At 39.4% G+C, this 20,168-nt stretch overlaps 1 protein-coding gene across 8 annotated transcripts in view; it reads right to left on the bottom strand.

Moving 5' to 3' along the window:
* Positions 1-8,210: 8,210 nt before the first annotated feature.
* Cpeb2 (cytoplasmic polyadenylation element binding protein 2) overlaps positions 8,211-20,168 on the bottom strand; it is a 64,376-nt gene continuing 52,418 nt past the window's right edge. For 5 of the 8 annotated variants that reach the window (NM_001368805.1, NM_001368807.1, NM_001368806.1 and 2 more), the window contains 5 exons: positions 19,242-19,331; positions 16,707-16,825; positions 16,450-16,564; positions 13,817-13,998; positions 8,211-12,216 (listed from right to left, as the gene is read on the bottom strand). In NM_001368805.1, coding sequence (NP_001355734.1) covers positions 11,989-12,216; positions 13,817-13,998; positions 16,450-16,564; positions 16,707-16,825; positions 19,242-19,331 — 734 coding nt within the window. In that variant the 3' untranslated portion in view covers positions 8,211-11,988. The remainder of the gene's footprint in view (positions 12,217-13,816; positions 13,999-16,449; positions 16,565-16,706; positions 16,826-19,241; positions 19,332-20,168) is intronic. The other 3 variants (XM_006503929.3, XM_006503931.3, XM_006503932.4) reach the window with 1 other exon arrangement.

Below are 20,168 nucleotides of genomic sequence, written 5' to 3'. Positions count from 1 at the left end.
CTTTAAAGGCCCCCATATCCTGTATTCCTTAGATGGAGGTTGAGTGGTCTGTGGAGGGTAAGGGAGCAAAGAGAGGAAGTAGTTCATGGATAGTGGCAGTATGCTCAGCACTAAACAGGTAAAGACCCGCACAGGATTGTCCATCACGCGATGGCAAGTTGGAAGGACACTTAATGTCACAGTGTCTAAGATGCTTCTGCTATGTGTAGATTCCCTTGGGTTCCTCCTTGCAAGGTCACTGAAGTTTATTTATATCATTCTGCCTGAGGCTACAGCTTGTATCAAGCGGCGTCTAAAACTGGGACTGAAGCCAACTAACTTCTGGCTCCGATAAGAGGCGCAGGTACCTAAATAAAACCTGGTCTAAAAAAAAAAAAAAAAACCTGGTCTGGACTGGCAAATTAAATACCACAGTGAGAAGCAACTGGACAGACCCCAGCCTTAGAAGATTGAACATCTTAGGACTGAGAAATCATGGGACATTTCCACTTAGATGACTGTGAGAGCCAAAACTATAGACAATGCAACCAAAACAATCACCAGAAAGGACTGTCTACAAACGATGACATGTGCAGTCACTACAAATAAATAGATGCGCACAGAACACGTAGTCCGAAGAGAATTTTAAGTGCCATGTATTAGCATCTACAAACAAAAGGGGGATATGCTGTATCCATAGAAGGGAGTAAGGAAAAGGAAGTTATAAACTGGAAACAAGCAAATGCAAGCTAAGAACAGAAGCATTGTTAAGGGCAGCTGACTTTTATTTTAAAGCAGATTTAAGCAATCATTGAGAAGAAAGTATTGAGACCCCATGTGCCTTATTATGGTTTGGATGTGGTTGTTTCTCACTACACCATTGTGACGGAAAGTCTAGGTCTAAAGGGTGCCATACTGGGAGAGGGTAGAAGCTTTAGGTCAGAAGTTCTCAATCTGTGGGTCCTTAGCCCTCTGGGGGTCCCATATCAGATAATCTGTGTATCAGATACATTACAACTCATAACAGCAGCAAACTTAGTGATAAAGTAGCAACAAAATCATTTTATGGTTGGGGGTCACCACAACACGAGGGCTGCGGGATTAGGAAGGCTGAGAACCACTGCTTTTGGAGGGCATTAGGTCATGGATTGTGTATCTTGAGATTCTGGGAGCCCAGTCTCTCCCAGTCTCTCTGCTCCAGTTTGAGACGTAACTGTCTACTTCTACATAAGCTCCTACAAGTCAGTGTGGTCATCTGATTTTTGTCTTTCAAGCTTCAAAACCATGAGCCCCCATAGACCCATTCCTTCTATGACGTTAGCTTCCTGAAAAGTACTTTTGCTGCAGTGCAAGGCTGATGAGGGAAGCACATTGGTGCTGAGGCTGTTCCCCGGGGATGCAGAAGCAGCTTTGGGATTGGTTAATGGAAGGGATGTAGGGTAGTTTAGAGGAACATGCTTGTAAAAAGAGAATGTTGTATGTAGAGTGCACAGATGATTCTGGTTGGGGGATGGGAAGATCAGATTCTGGTAAAGTGGACAGTAAATAGCATGTTGAAGTCTCAGAGGTGAAGATTTTATTGACAGTTAGTTGAGGGTCCACCCTAGTAACACCATAGCAAGAAACCTGAATACATTGTTTCCATGACTCTGTGGATAGCTGAAATAAAGATTTTTAAAATTTTATTTAAATTAGATTAATTTATTTGGACTAAATCTTTTGAAAACCACAGATCATTTAGGCTGTGGCATGGGTATCACTAGATGCTTTAACTCACCTTTGTAGTGATTGTTTGTACAAGAAGGAACATGGATTGGTTTGGAAGACTTTTACCCCCGAGACCACGGGAGTGAATAAGAACGCTAGGGTCTAAAAGGCAAGAGCAGTGTGGATTGAAGGTCAAATGCTTAGCAAGAGGACAAAGGGAAGGGGCCAGTAGAATATCTCAGAAGTCTCTGCAGCTTCCCCTTTTATCATAGACACATACATGGATATATTTGGGTCTGGAGCTTACCTATGAAGAATTGTTTCAGGAAAGAGCCTCAGAATGCCTAATATGCCCATAATCATCTCAGGACTCATTCCTCCACGATTTATTAGCAAAGCCCTCCACAACCACAGCTGTAGTGGGAACAGGCCCTGGGGTAGACAAAGATATCTAGATGATGCTAGTTTTACAGGTAGGTAAAAGATAAGTTACTCTTTCATGGCAGCTTACATCAAAATTTCAGAGGAAAGCTTGGGAGGACAGACAGAGGGCATCAGGGTTAGAACCCTTCTAGGGTTCTGTATTGTTCTAGTGCATGGTTCTGTAGGAAAAAACACGGTGATGATTCTAGGATGGTAGAGGTACCAGAAACATGCTGTGGTACCAGGATTAAACTGCACAGAGTGTGTGAAGTCAGACTGAAAGAATATGATCAGCAGAACAACAGGAGGAAGTACTGCCCCAAGCCTTGAGCACACATCTCCTGCTACACTGTGCCCATGATGCTCTCATGGGTGGACATAAAGCTTTAGGGTTTAACATTTGTCCTTCTGGGTTCTAGCCTATTTTGACTATGGGGATCCTGAGTACAAAAAAAAAAAAAAAAAAAAAAAAAAAAAAAAAAAAAAGTGCAAAAGCAGGTACACGAGTAAATACCATCTTGCATTGTTTAAATTAAAAATGTAAAAAACATTACTATTTTGGGATTTACATGTATACAGTAAAAATGTAGGTAGGTGGGAAAGTGAGAGGTTGCCTCAGAAGAAGGCAAGGATGGTTTTTTGCACACAAGAAGACCATGATGGTTATTCCTGGTTGTCAACATGAATACATCTGGAATGAGTTACAATCCAGAAATCAAGGCACACCTGTGGTCCAGATCTTGAGACTGGAAGACACAGGCTTCTGCCCCGGATCTTGACATGGAGATCTTGAGGCACTGAGGCCATGAAAAGCTTAGGTCCAGACAAGGTAGTGCACGCCTTTAATCCCAGGAGACTGAGGCAAGCAGATCTCTGACTTCAAGGCCAACCTGGGACAAAGCAAGCTCCAGATCCAGGCTTGGTGATACACATACATTGAACCTGGGCCACACCTTCTTCTGGAGGCCTACATGAGGACAATGGAAGAAGGGTTTCTTCTTCTCCTGCTTGTACTTACTTGCCAGCACATCTGTTGAAACCTACGTCTTCAAGATTCCAGCTTATACAGAAGACCAGATGAAACAACTAGCCTGGTGGGACTGAACAGCTGCTAGATTCTTGGACTTCCCATTCACAGCTTCCCATTGTTGGGTTAGTTGGACTACAGGTAAGTCATTATAATAAATTCTTTTAATATATTAGAGATATTCTATAAGTTCTGTGACTCTAGAGAACCCCTACTATTATAAAGATCCTAAAGGGTTTCCAGATACTATTTTAAGAAAATAGTACTGAACTAAGTATAAAATAGATTCTCTTTATTTTAAGATTTAGTTTATGCTTATGTATCTGTCTCTGTATGAATATGCATATGCATGGAGTAGAGGGAGCAGGGGTGGGGTGGGGCTGGTGGCCAGGAGCGGGTGTTGGATCCCCTGGAGCTGTAGTGACACAGTTGTGAGCTGCCTGATGTGGGTAATGGGAACCTACCTCCAGTCCTCTGGAAGAGCAGCAAGGGCTTTGAATAGTTCAATCATCTCTCAAGCCTTCCCTCTAACTATGTTTAAGTTCTATGGTACTGTGAATACCACATCATTATACACATCCACAGTTTTATGTGACTCTTGCCCCATCCATCACCAGTTTTCATCTATCCCAAAGTCTGAACTAAAATTAACTCTCCCAGCCTCTGGAAAACTCCACTCCGTTCTGTCTCTGCAAAGTTTACTACTCATGGCACCTTGTGCTACTTAATATTTTTGCTCTTGAGCAAAGTATTTTTCTTAGTGTAATTTCCCCAAAGTTCATCCATGTTGTAGAAAATGTCAAAGTGTCTTTTTGTGAGGAGTAATATTCCTTGCATGGCTGTATCCCAAGTGGTTTGGTGAGCATCCATTGACAGACACAGATATCTATCTTCCTTTTGCCTATTGTGACTACACTACCTGCTAGCATCATAAACACGGACATAGAAAGGTGGCTGGATTCTTTTAAGAATCTTCCATTTCCTGACAAGAGTTTTGAAACACAGTGTGAACTGATGTTGAGTGATGTCACACAATTATAAAAAAGAAGGAAGTCTTGAAGATCTGGAATTCAGTTGCCATGGGAAATCTGAGACCTGGGTTTGCAATTCTTGTGGTAGTGTCCCTCTCTCGTCTTACTGGAGCAAGCATTTGTTTTTCCAATTTCCTTAAAATATACTTCATTAGTGAGCTATAAAATGAGTGGGTAAGTGAGTGGGTAGAAACACATTAGGCTATTCACACGATGAGCATCGTTTGTTTGTTGTTGAGTGTGTTCATGCCTGGTACATCCGAAAGGAAAACATGCTTATTTTAGAAAGTCAATAATAGCTGAGGGGCTGGTGAGCTAGCTCAGGTGACCACATAATCCTGACAATCTCTGTTTGACCTCAAGAACCCACATAAGCAGAAGTGCACTGTGAAATGTGTACTCTCTAAAAGTTCACAACACACACACACACACACACACACACACACACACACACGTATCTTAAATTCGAAAATAAGGAACAAAGTAAGTTTGCTCCTTTGCTATGAGGAAGTAAACCATGTAACAATGCTAAGGTGCTAGAACCTTAAAGTAGTCACCTAACTGGAATAGAAATTGTATTGCCTAGTGACACATTAGCCTGCCATCTTTACCCATGACCGTCACCTAGCAACCATCTTCTCTCTCCCACTGATACTGGAAAGCCTTCTTCTTGGAAGAGGGTTACAGTTTATCCCCTGGAGTTAAAGTTTTGACCCACCTGACATGGGTACTGAGAACTGAACTCTGGTCCTCTGGAAGAGTTTTTAACTGCTAAGTCATCTTTCTAGTATCATAGAATTCTTTTAGAAAGTTTTTTTGTTGGTTGTTCTTAAGCTTCTCTCACTCTTCCTTTCTCCCTCTCTTTCTGTGTTACATGTTCACGTAGATGTGTTTATGTATGTTTGTAGGCCAGGGGGCAATCTCAGGTGTCTCTAGCTAATATTTTGGTAATATCTCCCAAAGAGTCCAGACCTCAGAATGACTAGCCTCTGGCCAGTAAGCTCCAGAGATCCTCTGTATTTCCATTCACAACAGTCCCCACATTATCATGGTTACCGATGCCCGCCATCATGGCTGGCTTTCTGTGTCGGTGCTAAAGATCCAAGCTTTTGTCTTGATGCGTGTGCAGCAGATACTTTACCCACTGACCCATCTTGGCTGCCTGTACCGGCTGGTTTTGTGTCAACTTGGCACAGGCTAGAGTTATCACAGAGAAAGGAGCTTCAGTTGGGGAAATGCCTCCACGAGATCCAGCTGCAAGGCATTTTCTCAATTAGTGATCAAGGGGGGCCGGCGGGGAGGTCCCATTGTGGGCGGTGCCATCTCTGGGCTGGTAGTCTTGGTTCTATAAGAGAGCAGGGCTGAGCAAGTCAGTAAGGAACATCCCTCCATGGCCTCTGCATCAGCTCCTGCTTTCTGACCTGCTTGAGTTCCAGTCCTAACTTCCTTGGTGGTGAACAGCAGTATGGAAGTGTAAGCCGAATAAACCCTTTCCTCCCCAACTTGCTTCTTGGTCATGATGTTTGTGCAGGAATAGAAACCCTGACTAAGACACTGCCCCAAACTATATTTTCTAAAATAATGCAGAAATTTAAAACATATTATCTTCCATATGAAATTCTTCATGAAGTCAAGTTGTTCCAAGAAAGAGTTATTATAGTGGCAGCTTTCCCCCAACCATCCTATTTGCTAGCCTGTTTTATCTTCTGTATTTTGTGTTTGAACTGAACTGACTTTTCACCTATAGAGAGGGCTCTAAAGGGGCCTGGTGGCAAGGGTCCCACTTAGTGTCCAGTGCTTAGGTTGTATCCAAAATGTATTCTTTTGCAGCTGAGTGTGGTGGCTTATGCTTGTAGTTGCAGGTCTCTGGAGGTTGGTGTCTAGGCCAGCCTGGTTTAAAGGACTGTTGCAAAAAGAAAACCACCACCACCACCACCACCACCACTACCACCACCACCACCACCACCACCATCACCACCAAAGTCCTTTATTCTTTTGTTAAGTGAAAGAGGAGTCTGGCAAATTAAATGATGTGTTAGCAACAGAAAAGCCAAGACAATGTAAAAAAAAAAAATTTTTTTTTTTTTTTGCTATAATTTAAAATAGGTCAGAATCCAGATGAGCATCTTTAGATTTAATAAAGTTTCAAATAAAAAATTAGTGCCCTGTGCTGAGTACAATCCATGATTTCTTTGGGAGGCTACGGGTGATGGTGGTAATGATGTAGGGGTTACCGTGTTGACTAACCCCATTTAGTGAGTTTTGATCATATTATAGAATATGGGAAAATTTATCTTTTACTTCTTAGACATGTTTTTAAAAAGCAAGTTTATCTGTATGGATGTCTTGTATGTATCTGGGCATCCACTGCATGCCTACCACCTTTGGAAACCAGAAGATGACTGAGAGTCATGAGTTACAAATGATTGTGAGCTACCATGCTGGGGGTGGAATGTTGGTCTTCTGGTGGAGCAGCCCAGTGCTTTGTTTTTATTTTTTAATTAGATATTTTCTTTATTTACATTTCAAGTGTTATTGCCTTTCTTAGTTTCCCCTCCGAAAATCCCCTATCCCCTACCCCTACCCCTGCTCCCCAACCCACCCACTGCCATTCCCAGGCCTGGCATTCCCCTATATTGGGACATAGAACCTTCACAGGACCTAGCAGCCCAGTGCTCTTAACCATTGAGTCACTTCTCCTAGTCCGTATTTTACTTTTTGAATCTAGCATTTTTGACTATTTATCCATGTATTTTGGATCATATTCACCTCGTACCCTTACCCCTAACTCATCCTGGACCTCTTTCCATCCCCCTCCCAGCTGGCTGGCTTGATTTTGTGCCTGCAACAGCTTCTCCTAAGCGTTTTTAAGGACAATGGCCCCATTCTGTGCAAAAGACAGTGTCTCCTCAGTCCTCTCAAACTCCCAGTGTCTACAGTCGTTTTTAAAGTGTTTTCATTTTTATTCATGCTTTCTCTCCCCTCTCTCCCTCTGTCTCCCTCTCTCTCTCTGTGTGTGTTCCGCATGTTTAGGACCCTGGAGAGTCACATAAACATAGGATCCCCTAGAATGGTAGTTTGTCAGGGAGTTGTGAGCTGCCCAATATGGTAACTGGAAACCAAACTCAGGTTCTCTGAAAGCACAGCCAAGTTCCCTAAACCTCTTAGGCCCTCTTATAGTCTTGCTGCTCCCTCTTCTGTGATACCCCTGGAGCCTTGGTGGGAGGCATGGTATAGATGACTTGAAAATCTAGACTTTTATTTTCCAATACCTATTATTCTCTGTGAAGCCTATATGCTTACAACAAGCACAAATCTTTACTGTGATGGATTACTGTTCAAACTTTCTAACAAAAAACTAATAACTCTTCCTTTCACTTATCCCAGAATCCTGTGTTGGGGTCATGATGGAATTTCACCTTTATGACAAGGGAATCAGGCCTCAGCTTGCTCAGTCTGTGTCTCTTCCTTGTTCCTCCTTTACACGGAGCACTAAAGAACCCACAGGGTGTGCAGAGAACCAGGAGAAAGTGACGATCGGGTGCTAGCACTGTGATCTAAACCACGACCACTAGACCTACCTCAGGTTTAAAGGTTTGCTTCTATGTCAGCTTGCATGGGCTTGTGTATGCCATTGGCCCAGTTCCCCTGAGCTCCAGGCAGTTTTTAGCTGCCCAACATGGGAACCACAGTGGAGTCCCCTGAGGAGCATTAGTGCTCTCAAGGTCTGCACTCTCTAGCAGCCCTTGACTTCCTCATTTTTGGAGTAAAGCATTAGGTCAGATGAGGTAACACTTCAGTGTTACTGCGAGGTGTCTAAGGTGTTTGAGGGCTAGGTGCAGGAAGGGGCGTGGCTACAAAGGGGCTTCCAGGCTGAAATACTGAGGAATCCTGCATGGGTAGCTCCTGGAGTGGCTCTGACCCGCACACTACACTGTGAAGTGGCTTGTGTTTTCTTAAGACGTTGATTGATGCCTCTGACAAACTACAGTCTCACCTGACAGTGTGAAGGGTGCAAATTGTAGAATAAGATTACACAGCTCTGCCAATAACTTAATAGTTTATTAGTCAGTCAACAATATTACAAATATTTAAAAATTACTTAATATAAATAGTTGGCAGCAAACTATTCCATTACAGAGTTAAATTACCAGTACAACAGACAGACTGGAGATTTAGACACCTGGAAGATAACAATAAAATAAACTAAATTATTTAACAAAAATTTTAAGCTGAAGGCGTTTTACCTAGTGTCCATAAAAGCATGGGTTCTCTTTTTATTTAGAAAAAAATAAAAAACGGCTTTAACACCCCATTAGGAATATAAAATAAAATCAACTGAAAATATTAATTTGCATATCAAAGAACCATTTATAGTTACAATCCAAACACTCCATAAACCACTTGTGCGATTCTATACAGAAACTGGGAATTAGAAACTAGTTGCTTTAATATTACAAAGATTTCAGCTCCAAAAATAATTCAACATAAAATAAACTTTAGCAATTAGTGTCATAAAATTATATATTTTCACATAAAAATACAAAATAATATTAATGACAAGAATATGAAAAATTATTCCAAGTATTTTACTACTATTAAAATAAAATAAAACCCAAAAAAACAAAATAGAAATATGCATGAAAAAAGTCTCTCCTTTTGTTAGCAAAACACTATCCAAAATAACTACAATCATTTACATCAGTACAAAGATTTCTGGGTTTAAAAAATAGTTGCAATGACAAAAGGGGCATCTTTTCTGACAGTAAAAAATGACACTGTGGATAAAGTCTGCAAAATATGCAATGAAAAAAATAAATTTGCATTAAAAAGGTTTACACTGTATCTTTATACAAACATTAGAAACAGTATTGCACATCACAACACAGAATCGAGGTTAGTCAGCCTTCCAAAATGTGTTATATTCAAGTTTTGTGGCATCTTTGAGGAGAGGCTCGTGCAGCCAGATGCAACAGGGATAAAATATCAAGTGTTTTCCATACACAAATATATAAATGCTAAATGTTTCCTTCTTAACAAAAAGTGTGGATTTTTAAAGTACTTTTTCCTCCACAGTCATTCATACTTTTGGGCAGCAATATGAACATTTAGGGAACACAAATGAAGAAGCTTTGAAAATACAAAAATACAATCAAAATTAATAATTTTCTACAAAAATAGTAAAATAAATATGATCTGTAAATTAAAAAAACTCAAATACAGTGTTTAACGGTTAGAAAATAAAAATGTAGTACATAAAAGGAAAAATAATCCCCAAACAAACAGAAAACAAAACAAATCAGAGGTAGGGGAGAGGCAGGGAGGGACACAGTATTAGACCAATGAGCTTTGTCCTAACAGGAACGAAGGTGACACAAACCAGCATTTCTGTCACGTTCACCCTGGTAGGAGAAGGTGTTTCTCTTTCATTTCCCCTTCATTTCAAATATTTACTTCCGTTTAAGAAGGGAAAATAATTTTCAGCATCTCCAATTATTTTATTATATAATTTATTTTAGAGTTCATTATTTAATACATGAAAAGGCTCTTCAATTTTAAACATTAAGCAGAAATTATGAAAATAAAGTTTAAAAATCTGCGAAATTAAATATCTAAATAATTAACATTGCAAAACTACTGATTTCTTTTCTAAATTCCAAAAATTGAGGTATAGCAAAGGAGATGTCATCAGTGAAAAAAAGTATGCCATAAAATAGCTGACTGCTGGAAAAATCGCTCACAGAGATATAAAAATAGTGCACAACAAATGTCAAAATGGATCAAGGGTTGGCAGGGCGAGGGTGAAAAGAATGCTCCAGAAACTCTGGAGGGCCACGGGGAGGAAGAGGTTGGGATACGGACAAATAAATTAGTAAAGAGCTCCTCTGAAAACAGCATCAACGTCAAACACTAAAAACTTGAGCCACAACCACAATAAAACAGCAGAGTTAGACATGAACCACGCATTTTTACAGTACAAAAAAGCATACCATCGACAACCAATGTTGAGATCAGTACTTTGCTCATGTGAAGGATTGTCCCAAGGGTTTGCTGCACGGGCCATACCCTTGCAATTTTCTCTCTTTAGAGTCAAAAATCTTAGTTCTGCATTTAAAAAAATAAACAACAATAACAACAACAACAAAAACCAACATTTACCATGTGGGGTGCTTTGCTTAGACTGCAGGGTAACTCCTACATTATTAACACAGCGGCTAGCTGCTGTTAGGATGCTCTAAAGAGGAAAACCACCACGAACGAACGATGTTCTAGGTCAGAACCGTGCATGTTTCCACGCAACTCCCTCAATAAAGAAAAAAGAAAAGATGCAAGCAAAGTCATTACTGAAATTCCTTCATCAAAGTTTTAAAAAAGCAATTCTTAACCATTAAGAATAACAATGCTCCATGCAACAGTGACCCCAGTTTAGACAGAAGACCCCATAGACATAGGTCAAACATGTAAGCAAATTTAAGCCAGATTTCACCATCAAAGGTAAATTTTATGCAACTAGCCATCTATTATATTTTCCCATCTCCATTTTGACTTCACTAAAGTTCTGTGTTCTTCTATAAAATCCTCTTTTAAAGTATGGTCTTTTCATGGGTCTCACATTCGGTGACTGGTTAGCAGTGTGCTGGCCATCTTTGGTTTTTAAAGGATGTCTTAACCATGAACTATCAAAGGGGCTAAAATCAACTTTCTTTAAAATTCCTGTGTTTTTCTTTTATTCAATCTTTTATCTATACTATATCACTGCACATGAATTAGAACCGCACATCACAAAATTGCACAGGGATTACAAATATTACATCCAGTCTGCATAAAATCGAATTCCACTACTGACCAGATCACAAAATGGCTGCACTCTCTAATCTAAAACTAATTTGCATATTGTACACATGTAGGACAACATTTTTAACTTGAAGTCACAATAATGCATGCAAGTTTGCTTTTTTGTAAAGAAACAAATTTTCTAATTTGTTCATGCTACCTAGATTCAAGAGAGCTTTTTGAACATCTGCAATACCTCACCTCGTTAGTTAATGTCCGAGTGCATGCATATGGTGGACACAGGTAAGTAAACATGCATTGTTTCACATTCTAAACTATGGCAGTTCCGGCCATATTGTGCTGCCTGCATTTCATCCGCAATGCAGTGTGTCTCTAACGTTTTCAATCCCGTATTAATAGGTGACATTTACACATAACACCTATATAGCAGCAAAGCTAATACAGCTTGTGATTAAAAATGTTTAAAAATAGCTAATAAATCAGATTATCTTGAGGTATTATTTCTTGCAAGTCAAAATGGAGAGCAACAAAATCAACCCTAATTTTTAGTTTATGTACACACTGAAAACAGCAACAATAAAAATAAGCATTTGTAGCAGACATATTCCATCTTCACTATTATTTTGCTACCTTTGGTAAAGTACTGGGGCAGATCTTGAAGTTAAAAACCCATGTTAAGAAATAAGTGCACGCTTCACCCACTATATAGCAGCAGACTGTGTTGCCCCTACGCAAAACATTCTCATATCTAATTTTAACTTTACATATAAAAATAACTTGGAGAAAATACAAAAAAACATTTTATTTTAACATGAAAATATCACAAAAATTAGTAAGCCTGAGATGTAGGGTTTTGGTGAAAAACAAGAGGCTTGTAGTGTTTTGGCTGCTGATAACGATGCATGTATCGAGAGCTGGGTGAGCAGCAGGAGAATGCACTTATTTCTTCTGCACGTCAGTGTCTTCAGCACAGTAAGCCACATGCACCCTTTCCTTCCTTCCTAGACCGAGGCCAGTTGGCTATACTTAGTTCCAGCGGAAGTGGATCTGACGTGGGCGATCAGCACCTTCCTTCACCAATGGCTTATGGAACTCGCGTCCTGCACGAGAGTGGATATTTGCCCAACAAAACTCACAGTAATACTGCAGGCAGGTGACATTGGCACAGAAAAAGGGGGCAAATTTCCCACCACAGCGTGCACCCTGGCACTCGTCACACATCTGGTCATCTAGCACATATGGCTTCACCTCCACCTAGGAACAGACAAGGAAAAAAAGAAACCTCTGTGGAGTCTGCTTCAGAAATAAAGACTTGCAGTGATTTTAAATGTTTATAGTGCGCTAGAGAAAGAGACAATAGACAGTGTCTTGTGGAAACAGTTTCCCCAGGAACAAGGCAAACACAAGGCAGTTTGCCTCTGTGCTGATTACATGGCGTGTCAGTCAGGTTTCATGTTTATAACTGGCTGTGAGCTTGAGTGGTTACACACTCATTCATTTACTTCAGCAGGTTTCCTTCAGGGGTCACTAAGTGCTATTTTACTATATTTTCCAAAGAGAAAAGTCACGTTAAATCTTTAACTTCTCTCACTTTTGTAACATCTTTGAAACACCTGTATGGTAGCATTAATATTTTCAAATTGTGAGCAAAATTCATAAGGAATGATCAGCTCACTATGAAAGACTAATTTCTTCTCATATTTTTCCTTTTTTCTAGGATCATCTGTAAGCTGGTGAAACGCAACAGCCTAGGACTACAGCAGCCTCTCCACTGCAAGTTATAGCTGCACCTTGCTTGCAATAACTGCTGCAAACAAGCCAGAACTGTGGCTAATGCAATTCAGGGCACACCCAGCCTTCTTTATAAACTCTTAAGAAATAAAGCCTCATGGTGAAAAGACTGACTCAGCAAATGTCTGCTTTGAGTTGGCTCTAGACATCAGTCTCTCTTGACCTTCTTCCACATCTTCAAACTGAGGAGGATAGACCGTTAGGGATGAGAGGGTTAAATTCCACATGGAAGAAGACAGTTCTGGGATTGCCCTGGAAAGCAGTGTCAGGTGCTTTCAGCTGCAGCAGCCTCACTGTCTTGGAACTTTAGGAACGAACCTCCTAGGCTGTTGTCTCTGGCTGACTGGATGGTGTCAGTATTTTAGAATAGTTATGTACAATTCACAGATTTTAGCGTGAAACAGGTACATAAATTAGTAGCTTGCTCTCCTCTTTTAAATGGTAACCAGTGTTCAATTATTCAGTAGGACAGCCTTTCAGCTGTCATTCACAAGACTTCTCAAAGCTGTTACTTTGACGACCCAATCTATGTTACTAATGGACTAATGTTTCCACTTTTGGGTTAAATGACTTACAGAAATATATACATATGTCTGAATTTTAATTTTTATATAAATGAAAACTAGCTCTTAACTAGCACTTTCCATGGATCAATTTCTCTAAGACCTGTGGACACTTGAAGTCCTTAACCCAAAGACTAACTTGCACTCCTTCCCATGCTGTAAGTTTGAAAAAGTAGCAGAGAGAGGGCTGTTTGGCTGAGATTATGGCAGACATGTGGCTTGGTCCTAGGCACTTTTGTCTTGGTCACAAGCTCATATAAATTGCCTCCACATCTAAGCAGGTAGTTGGGACTTACTGGCTGATAAAAAGTTTTGACATGGTTTTAGAATCACATCTATACTTTCACGTGATGCCTTTAAAGTTCACCAGGAATTTATATTTCAGAGATATAACACTAGGAGACAAAGGGAGCTAAAAGTGTTTCGGCCATATTATTAACTCCTTATGGTGAAAGCATCTACTAAGTAAGGCACAGATGACTTCCCGGTGTGTCACTTACACGTTTATCAATGTCACCGTGCTGAAGCTGAACAAATCGAGCACTGATGGCAGCAATGTAGCTCTGCTGATTGGAGAAAGCGACTCGCCCAGCACCTTTTGGGTATTTGAGTTCTGGATCTGTATCAATTCCTGCGTAACACACACCACCATACAGCCGGTCCATGATCATAGCAAGTTCCACTTCAAAAGGAAAGACATCCACATTAAAGGTGAGAAGACAGCAAATCAACCGCTGCAAACCAAGAGAAGGCTAACGCAAAGCAGCTGCTGGGGGAGAGCCTGGACACCAGGGCTCGGCACATGCCAGCAGGTGCTCTATCACGGAGATACACTCTTAACCTAGCAACCAAACCAAAGCACCATCCTCCAAAGCACGTGCTTACTGCCGAGTTAGACTCATTACCACGTGTGCACTGTCTGCCTTACACGCCGGTGCAGAAGCAGTGCCATGCTCTTGCTTTGTCTGCTTATCTATGCCATTCACTTTCTTTCTAGAAGGGCTCAGCTTTGCCTCCTCTCCCTTCTGCAGTGCAGCTTTTCCCTCACACTCATTTCTACCTGCATGGTCTCTTTTTCCTTAACAACAATCCTCTCCTACAAGAAAATCCTGTCCTCTCTGACAGGCCACACAGGTTGGATGGACACACAGCATGGTGATGGAGGCCACACTAGCTCAATCATTGTGGTGACCAGATCTGTAGCCAGACTGTGCTCATATCTGTACAACCTTAATGATCAGAGTAGCACCCTAAGACTCCACTTTAATTGTTCTTGTTAGGATCAACTTTCCCTCTGGATAAGTCCAGTGCTCAATCTTCCTGCTGGCAGTCCTGAGTATAGCTAGCCTATTCCCTTGTCTGGAAATACTTTTCCATTATGCTGTTAATTCACACTTCACTGATAACTTCTTAGTCTCACTTTTCAATATCAGACACCTTAAGGTTCCATCTTTGTTCCTTTGTCTACACTCCAGTTTTGGTGTCTCCATTCTATATGCATTTAAAAACTACCTGTGTTTGTACCTTTAAACTCCCGAATTTGTAAAAATTTGTGGAATTTGAGTTCCACACTCATAAAAGCAACTGTCTCCCAGACAACTTCTTGTAATCTCACAACACACAGCACACTAAAAAGGACCACACATAAACACAATCTTCCTCTATTTCATGAAACGTGTTCCAATGAGATTTTGTTGACTCAATTGTCAAAGAGACAGAAAGGATCAAGTCCCTGAGTCAAGATCTCTGACTTATCATTTTATCTCCACTATACAGATAATCCCACGGAGCTGCTTTTCAGAACACAGTGAGAATCCAATCTGCTCACTTCCATCAGTCATTTCTGTTTAAAAGCTAGTATTATCATGTTTCCTTTGGTTTACAGAAACAAGCTTATCTGCTTGTCTTTGATCCCTCCTCTCCCATTTATTTCCAAACCACTAGAAATAATTGTTTTTTTTTTTAAACATTATACTAGACACCACATGGTTTAACTGAAATTTCTACCTCAGACTTCTGAATGGGGCCATGAACTTCTATTGAAAACCCAGACACCATCTCCTTTACCATGCCCTCCTTTGCTGTCTCTCACAGCTATGTACAAGGTAAGCAGCCACCTCGCAGCTCCTGACTAAAGCTGGGATTCAGCCTTCTATTTTCTGCCTAAGTCCTCAAGTATCTGCTCGCCTGGTTCTTCAGTGCCGTCAAGGGGCCCTTACCCAGATTTACTAAAAGCCTATTTTCAATCATAACTGATCAGGTCATGTGAGCTTTCAAAGATCTCTATCATTATGACTCTCTTTTGCTTAAAAACTCCTCTTGTTCTGGGGATAAATATCAATTAGTCCATTAGATTTGCGTGATCTAACTTCTATTGGTATTTCTAATACATTTTTGTATTTCCCCTATCATTCTGTGCATTCCCAGGTCAGCCACTTTGCTTTTTACAGTTCCTCCATGAATATACTCTGCTCTGCACTAAAGACTTCCAGACACGCTGTTTGAAGGGTTTGGAACATTTGCTTGCAACACACTCCTCACAGTGGTCCTACTGTCCAAACTCTATACAATCTTTTTTATAAGCTCATATCTTTTAGATATCACATCATACCATATTCTAAACATGAACATATATAAGCATATGTATATATTTATACATATATATATATATATGTATACACACACACGCACATACACACGCACAAACACACATATATATGTGTATATATATATATATATATATATACCCACATACATACATGTATACTTCTATTCCCAATTGTCATTCTTTGCAGCAGCTATCAAATCCTTTAAGCATTTACATGTGTGAAGAGATAATTCGTATTTCACTGACTTGAAGAGTCTGCTTTCAGAGGTAGACATCACTAGCCTTTCAGATGGTGTGATACTATATAGAATGCATATACAGTAAATTTACACATCTATAATTATATCCTGCTGCATATCCTTTAGATTTTTGGTTCCTGATTACTAAGAAACAGACCTTTATAATTCATTCATCTAAAATACTAATTTGGTTAATAATTCAAATGCAGAAAAAGACATACTTCCACAGATTCCAAAGTCAAGAAAATGAGAATCCAAATATTTTTGATTTAGAGATTCTACTTACCAGCCCTTAGTGGCCTAGGAACACCTCCAACAAAAATTGTTTTTCGGGGATCCAAAGGCTGAGAACCATCCATGACGAAATCACTATCACTTAAATTCCAAGGACGGATTTGAACCTATGGAGAAAATTACATTTGGTCTTACTCCTTTTACTGTTTAATTTTTTAAAATGTGGTCTTAAATTTTTAAACAGTAATTTTAAAATACCACTTTGAAAACCTGCCTTTATAGGGCATGGTTCATGTGGTGTTTACTTACAGGTTTGTCTTTGATAGTAGGGCTGGAAACACACAAGTAGAGCTTTCCATCTTCTTCAATGCAAGCGTCAATGAGTGCCTGGACTGAGCTCTCTTCTTGAAAGAGGAGGAATGCATAGCCTGGAATAACCGTGAAAAATTTAAGTACTGTTAAAAATAAATAAAGCCCATGAAATAGGGTTGAATCATCCTGTCTTCCTCAGGAGAACACAATATCCTATGGAACATACACAGACTTGGGACGTGAGCGAAGAAGAGAAAGAGAAAGAGGGAGAAAGACTGGTGGCAGCCCTAACAAGGTCCTGTAGCACTCAGTGTACAGTACCACAGTCCTGTCCAGTGAAACAATCCCTCTCGTTCCATGATACAGTGGTGACTATGAGGTCAAGGTATACTCAGAACTTGGAGCTCTGATGCAGTACAAAAGAACAGCATTTGATAAAAGTATGTCATTGCATTAAAAACTTCAAGTTATTAAATGTGTCTGTACCAGAGAGACTTCCATAGACAAGAGTGTGCAAGATTAAAACTACACTCATATATAATTAGAGGGAAAACTATAAATATTCTTAAAAACAAAGACTAGTTTTCTTTAGAAAGTTAATTTTGATATAAACTAAGCTTCAAAGGAAATTTTCTATAAATATTCTATAATAACTAGCCTCTAGACCAATATATATAAATAACAGTTTAAAGTAAAAGTTTTAAATTTTGTGATGTTTAATAGTTTAGTATTATTTAATTTTAAAATACTCTAAATTTTATATTTTAAGTTTTTAATATTTTGCTATTAGGAAAGATATAGCCATCATCATAATTAAATGGAATCTCAAGTAGTTGTAATTTCCATTTCTCTTAATACTAAACTGTCAAATGCTTTTAAAATGGTTTATTGGCCAGTTGTACTTTTATTTGTAGACATAAATCTACTTCTTCAGTTCCTAAGTCCATTTTTGGTTGGGTCACGTGCTTTCTTTCTTGGTGGTCTGTTATTTTGAGTTCTCTGTATAGTCTAGATATTAATCCATGTCACATGTATAGTTGTAAAGATTTTTCTCCCATCCAGTGGGCTGTGTCTTTGACTCTTTCCTTCACTGTATAGCCTTTTCATTTCATGAGGGTGGGGTCTATTTCCAGGCACCTAGAGTCCCCCTGAGGCATTCATATATTCCTTCCATGTGCCCCAGGAGGCTCCCCCCCCACACACACACACCCCAGGCAGTCCTTCCACGTGCCCCTGCCCTCCAGTGTTTTGCTACTTCTTCTTTTGGCAGTTTACTTTTTTATAAAGCCGGAAGTTTAAAACCATTATTTGAGAGCAAGTTAAAAATACCAATGAGTTACTTCCCCAGTGCTGTGTCATACTATCACCTGAATACTTGCGTATGCCTGGTAATATTTAGAGTACTTAAATAGTTTTATTTGTATAAAACATAAATGAAACACTTCATGTGCATCTTGACTCCTAGCATTGAAAATACTTTTTAGTAGTTTGAATCCACATTACTTATAAATGATGCTTTAGGCAGAGAAATATTCAAACATATATTCATTTGAATTAGAATTGGGAACAAAACACCCATGGAAGGAGTTACAGAGACAAAGTTTGGAGCTAAGATGAAAGGATGGACCACGTAGAGACTGCCATATCCAGGGATCCATCCCATGATCAGCTTCCAAACGCTGACACCATTGCATACACTAGCAAGATTTTGCTGAAAGGACCCAGATGTAGCTGTCTCTTGTGAGACTATGCCGGGGCCTGGCAAACACAGAAGTGGATGCTCACAGTCAGCTATTGGATGGATCACAGGGCCCCCAATGGAGGAACTAGAGAAAGCACCCAAGGAACTAAAGGGGTCTGCAACCCTATAGGTGGAACAACATTATGAACTAACCAGTACCCCGGAGTTCGTGTCTCTAGCTGCATATGTATCAAAAGATGGCCTAGTCGGCCATCACGGGAAAGAGAGGCCCATTGGACTTGCAAACTTTATATGCCCCAGTACAGGGGAACGCCAGGGCCAAGAAGTGGGAGTGGGTGGGTAGGGGAGTGGGAGGGGGGAGGGTATGGGGGACTTTTGGGATAGCATTGGAAATGTAAATGAAGAAAATACCTAATTAAAATAAAATAAAATAAAATTATGGGAAACTGTCAATCTTCTGACTCTTGAATGGCTGCAAGTAAAACTGGAGTAGTTCTTAGACTTACTCTGCCTCCCTTAACTCAGGCTAATCATCTCTACTACAAAGTGTTAACTTTTTAAAAAGTTCATTTTACTTATTATTTGGGTATATGTGGATTCAGAGAACACCATTCAGGAATCAGTCTCGCCTTCTATCATTATGTGGAATCTAGGGTAGAACTCAGGCTTGTGTGGCAAGAGCCTTTACTGGATAAGCCATCCTCCGGGTCCATAAGTCACTACTAGCATTTATATAAGGTACTTAAGTCATTTCTAAAAGTAAGCCCCAAATAGTGGAGATTATTTCTTTTGCTCTCATTCAACCTAGCAAATATTAATACACCTCTTACCTTTTGGTGGAAAATAGGATTTACTTTCTGCTTTGTGGGGCCAATCTACTACCAAAGGTCCAAATCTTCGGAAGCTGGCAGTGATCTCATCTTAGGAGAGTACAGAATGTGCATCACGAATTAGTTCCAATCATTCATTCCAAGAAACTCTATGTTTCTAAGTACTTGGAAAATTTAATTGTCTAAAGTGTCAAATAGCTTTAGATTAAGTATAATATCGACAGAAAATATATCTAATGCTCTTATTAGAGCACTATATAAAATTTAGTCATTTTCATCAAAATAAATTCATTTTTAAGCAGCACACTAGCTAATGTATTCAATGTGAATCCTAATATTTCATAGTTCACCTGAATATTAATGGATTCTTAGTATACCCAATCATAAGTAGCATTAGACTGAAACATGTCATTATTATCAAGTTAACTAAAACAGCTATTGGTGTTCACAAGTAAAACCATGTTTTTGTTGCGATAAGGTGTACTAAAAACAAGACTAGCTATACTTTCAGTTACTAAAACAAGACTAGCTGTTATGTCAGTAAAACACACAAGGTTAGCACAAGCCAGATAGTTTCAATGACATTCAATACCATATGGTCAATTTCAATGATCTTCTCTAATATATGTTAGAATATGCAGAATACATTTGCAGATGTATAAACTATACTGAAAATTATCTCCAAATTTAGAAATATCTTCTCTGTAGGCTATTAATGAATCAGTAGATTTTTCCATAACATTACAAAAATAGTTTAAATAACTTTTAACTTTTACCTTGTTACTTTTCTTTATTGTATATTTTTACACATTTGCTATCATTTGCATAATACTAATTTCCTATGTTGGGTTGTTTCTAGTTTATTAGATTTTATACTGTGTTTCTGTATCTAAGTAAATGGATAGGACTAGAACATGTTTGTCCTTT

This window comes from Mus musculus, chromosome 5 (assembly GCF_000001635.26).
Source record: "Mus musculus strain C57BL/6J chromosome 5, GRCm38.p6 C57BL/6J".
Taxonomy (NCBI): Eukaryota; Metazoa; Chordata; class Mammalia; order Rodentia; family Muridae; genus Mus; species Mus musculus.
The sequence above is the reverse complement of the archived record's forward strand: the minus strand, read 5'-3'. Positions and strand labels throughout refer to the sequence as shown.